This window comes from Limulus polyphemus, unplaced genomic scaffold (genome assembly GCF_000517525.1).
Source record: "Limulus polyphemus unplaced genomic scaffold, Limulus_polyphemus-2.1.2 Scaffold2749, whole genome shotgun sequence".
Lineage (NCBI taxonomy): Eukaryota > Metazoa > Arthropoda > Merostomata > Xiphosura > Limulidae > Limulus > Limulus polyphemus.
This window is the reverse complement of record NW_013668359.1, coordinates 24,774-28,231: the sequence shown is the minus strand read 5'-3', so window position 1 is coordinate 28,231 and position 3,458 is coordinate 24,774. Positions and strand designations below refer to the sequence as shown.

The 3,458-nt window shown below is 29.2% G+C and overlaps 1 protein-coding gene across 3 annotated transcripts in view; it reads left to right on the top strand.

Moving 5' to 3' along the window:
* The window catches only part of LOC106467809 (nephrin-like), a 102,935-nt gene that overhangs the window by 97,631 nt on the left and 1,846 nt on the right, over positions 1 to 3,458 (top strand). For all 3 annotated transcript variants that reach the window (XM_022396005.1, XM_022396004.1, XM_022396006.1), the window contains one exon: positions 2,748 to 2,837. In XM_022396005.1, the coding sequence (XP_022251713.1) occupies positions 2,748 to 2,837 (90 nt within the window). The remainder of the gene's footprint in view (positions 1 to 2,747; positions 2,838 to 3,458) is intronic.

Genomic DNA, 3,458 nt, shown 5'->3' with positions numbered 1-3,458 from the left:
CTTACTGGGTAATTTAAGTTACGGTTTCCTTCTTGTAAAGTGGTTTTAATGTTGTGTATTGGTGAATCTTCCATTTGAAGCCCATAATATGGACTAAGCTCTCTTCTTCGAGGTATCTTGCCATTTCCTGTGATTTCCAAATGTACGAAAAATTATTTAATTAACAACAAAGTGAGAGAAGTATAATGCCATAAAATAATTATATAATTAATTGTTTCGAGGTGGTTTCAGCATTTCATCAGTCTGATTATGGGATAATCTTTTAAATCATTGAAGAATAGTCATCATCTAAGTTTAGTCACAAATATATGGCATGACATTATTTTAGAATATATTACTCTGTTATAAAGTAGATTAACTTGGAAACACATTACAAATATATAGCTTTTGATAATCATTATTTATATTTGTATGAACGTGGGGTATTGGGACAAAAATAAATAATTTAGCTTCATGTGCAACAGTCACACCATGCATGTGTTAACTCAAATTGGTAATATTTGATTTTTCAAGTATTAAACTTTTTTTAAAGAAATCTCGAAGTTTCCAACAATAGAATCTATAAATCATTGGAATAAAGGAGTTTTTAAAATAACTTTTCTACACAGACATGATAAGAGAGTTTTAGTAAGACATACTATCTTTTTGTACCTTGAGATAATTTAGTAGGGCCATCTAAATAATCCTTTATCATTTCTTACCAAGATATAATTCAATGTAAATCATATTTTATGTTTTCTTACCTCGAGATAATTCATTAGGACTATCTAAATCATCTTATATTTTTTCTTACCTGGAGATAATTCAGTAGGACTATCTAAATCATCTTTTATCTTTCCCTACCTAGAGATAATTCAATAAAAATATGTAAGTCATCTTTTATCTTCTCTTACCTAGAGATAATTCAGTAGGAATATCTGAATCATCTTTTCTCGTTTCTTACCTAAAGATAATTCAGTAGGACTATCTAAATCATCTTTTATCTTTGCTTACATGACTCATTTGATGTATTCATGTGAGGCTCCAACTGAATTATTATTGAGTTGATTTGTTTGTAATTGTTTGTAATTAAGCATAAGGCTAAGCAATGGACTAATGTCTACCTGCTTATTAATTTCGAATAAGATGATCTTAAATTACGACGCAAACACCGTTTACAACAAAGGCACCAGCAACTGAATTTTTGGCGTCTTTGACATTTTACAATGAAATAATTTAATTGCAACTCCTTAAATTAATATAATTTACTAGCTTCAAATAAATTGCATATTTTGTTGTTGTTTTTATAAGTATGTATGAAATATTATTATAAATATTAAACCATACGGTACACAACATATGCATTCTAAATACACGTGGAATGTCACGTATGCATATGCTCTAAAATTGCGTGTGAATTAAATTGCAACAAGATAAGTCAATATTAAATCTTTGCACAAACGTATATTAAACACAATTGATAAAAGGGTGTATTTATGACAGTAAAAAACAAACAAATGTGATGTATTTTCTCAGTTCTGTTGAAACTTGGGTTTTTTTAAAGTACGACTTATATTTGTGATAACTGTAATTGTATATATGTATATATTGTTTTCTTTTGCTACTTAAGTCTACTTATAAAACATAACTCCAAGATTGTAAGTTTCATAAAATCATGATAAAAAGAGCATTTTTTGGAATATTCTTACTTTAGGTATATAAAAGGCAAATTGTACTCCATAAACCCAGTATATGTGTTTTCTGAAACGTTTAAACTTGGTTTATTCTTACTATGTCACGGGGTTATATAATACTCCCTCATTTAGAAGGATTTGAGCAGCCCATAAAATTGTAAAAAACCGCCTGGCAATGACAGTTGACAATGTGGCAATCCTGGGCAGTATGCTCTTTTCTAAGAAAAAAAGTGAAAATCAATTGAAGATAAGTGAACCACGAAAGAAGACTGTCTCCAATACGACGACAGACAGGGTACTATTTATTTCTATATGTCAACGGTCACCAAAACTAGAAGATGGCCACTTGAAGCCTGGAAAATCTTCTTCCATCTAAAGCAACACTAAACCGGATTTATATGGTGCACTTATTTAAAGGAAATCGAAGAAACATGGAAGAAAGAATGTAGCCTATTGAAAGAAAAATACAAGTAGGAATGGAAGTGACGTTTCTTTATATCGTTTTTCGTAGCTGTGACTTTCCGAGAATTTCTCTTCAAACTGTTGTCTACTGGTAATGTTATAGTCGTATGATAAAGAAGAAGGAATATCAATACAAGTTCGAGAAGGAATTCAATAGTATGGAATAAACTAAAAATGAATTATACTCGCAACCTTCATATTACTACAGTACATTGCCATCAAAATTAGTACCACCGGGTTGGTAAGTTCACTATTTCCGCATTTCAAAGAACAATTTAATAATTCGTCCAAACTGGCAAGTAAAATCTTCAAGAAAAATTCTGAGTAAGGTTTTTTGTGTTTTTTTAACGATACATTTTCTTTGTAGGAAAATGTTTCATTTAGATTATCAAACAAAGCCTCTTATAGACACAGCTGATGGTTGGAAGTAACAGAGCAGAACTTTATGGATCAATACAAAAAGTTAGCATAAATTTTCGAATATTAACGCATTCATTATCTTGTTAATTTTGTGTGATGTAATTAGTTTGAATAACAATTACTTAATCTACTTCCCTTACTTTCTGAACATTTAGTTAGCACTAACAGTAAGCGATGTTTATGTTCAAACAGGCAAACACCTCTACATGACTGCATTGATCCAAACTTTTCTAGTAAACCCAAACCAGATGATTTAGATAGTCCTACTGAATTATCTCTAGGTAAGAAATGAGAAACGATGATTCAGATAGCCTTAGTGAATTATCTCTAGGCAAGAAAAGATAAAAGATGATTTACATATCTTTATTGAATTATCTCTTAACAGTGTTCGATTGTTTTTCTTTTAGATTTTAGAATATTATTTAAAAGTGTGTATCTATTGTTTTCTTAATAAGGTTTTAGTTTTAAAACCTAAATAGTCTTAACTTAAATCTGAAAACGGTGAAAATGCTTTAACTTCTAAAACAACATTTATACAATCTGGTCTTATTGAGCTTTGAAACGTTTGCAAACGTTTAGTGATCATTGAAACTTTTTAACAAAAGAACTCATTTCTTAGTCTTCAAGCTAGACTTTAATTTAATCCATGGACGATTGAACAAGATAGAAAAAATAACTGACTTTATGTTGAAAGCATTTATTTGAACATATCTTGCCAATAAATGCTTCTTCAATGGGAAATGACTTTTACTTGACAGTACTTCAATAATTTACTTTTTAAATAATCTGTTTTATTTTATTAGTTTCAAATAGTTCAATAACTGTGTATTGTTTATTACTCTAAAGTTTAATTTTATTAAAATTTCTAGAAATTTTGTAATTGAATTCAATATGTATGTTGTT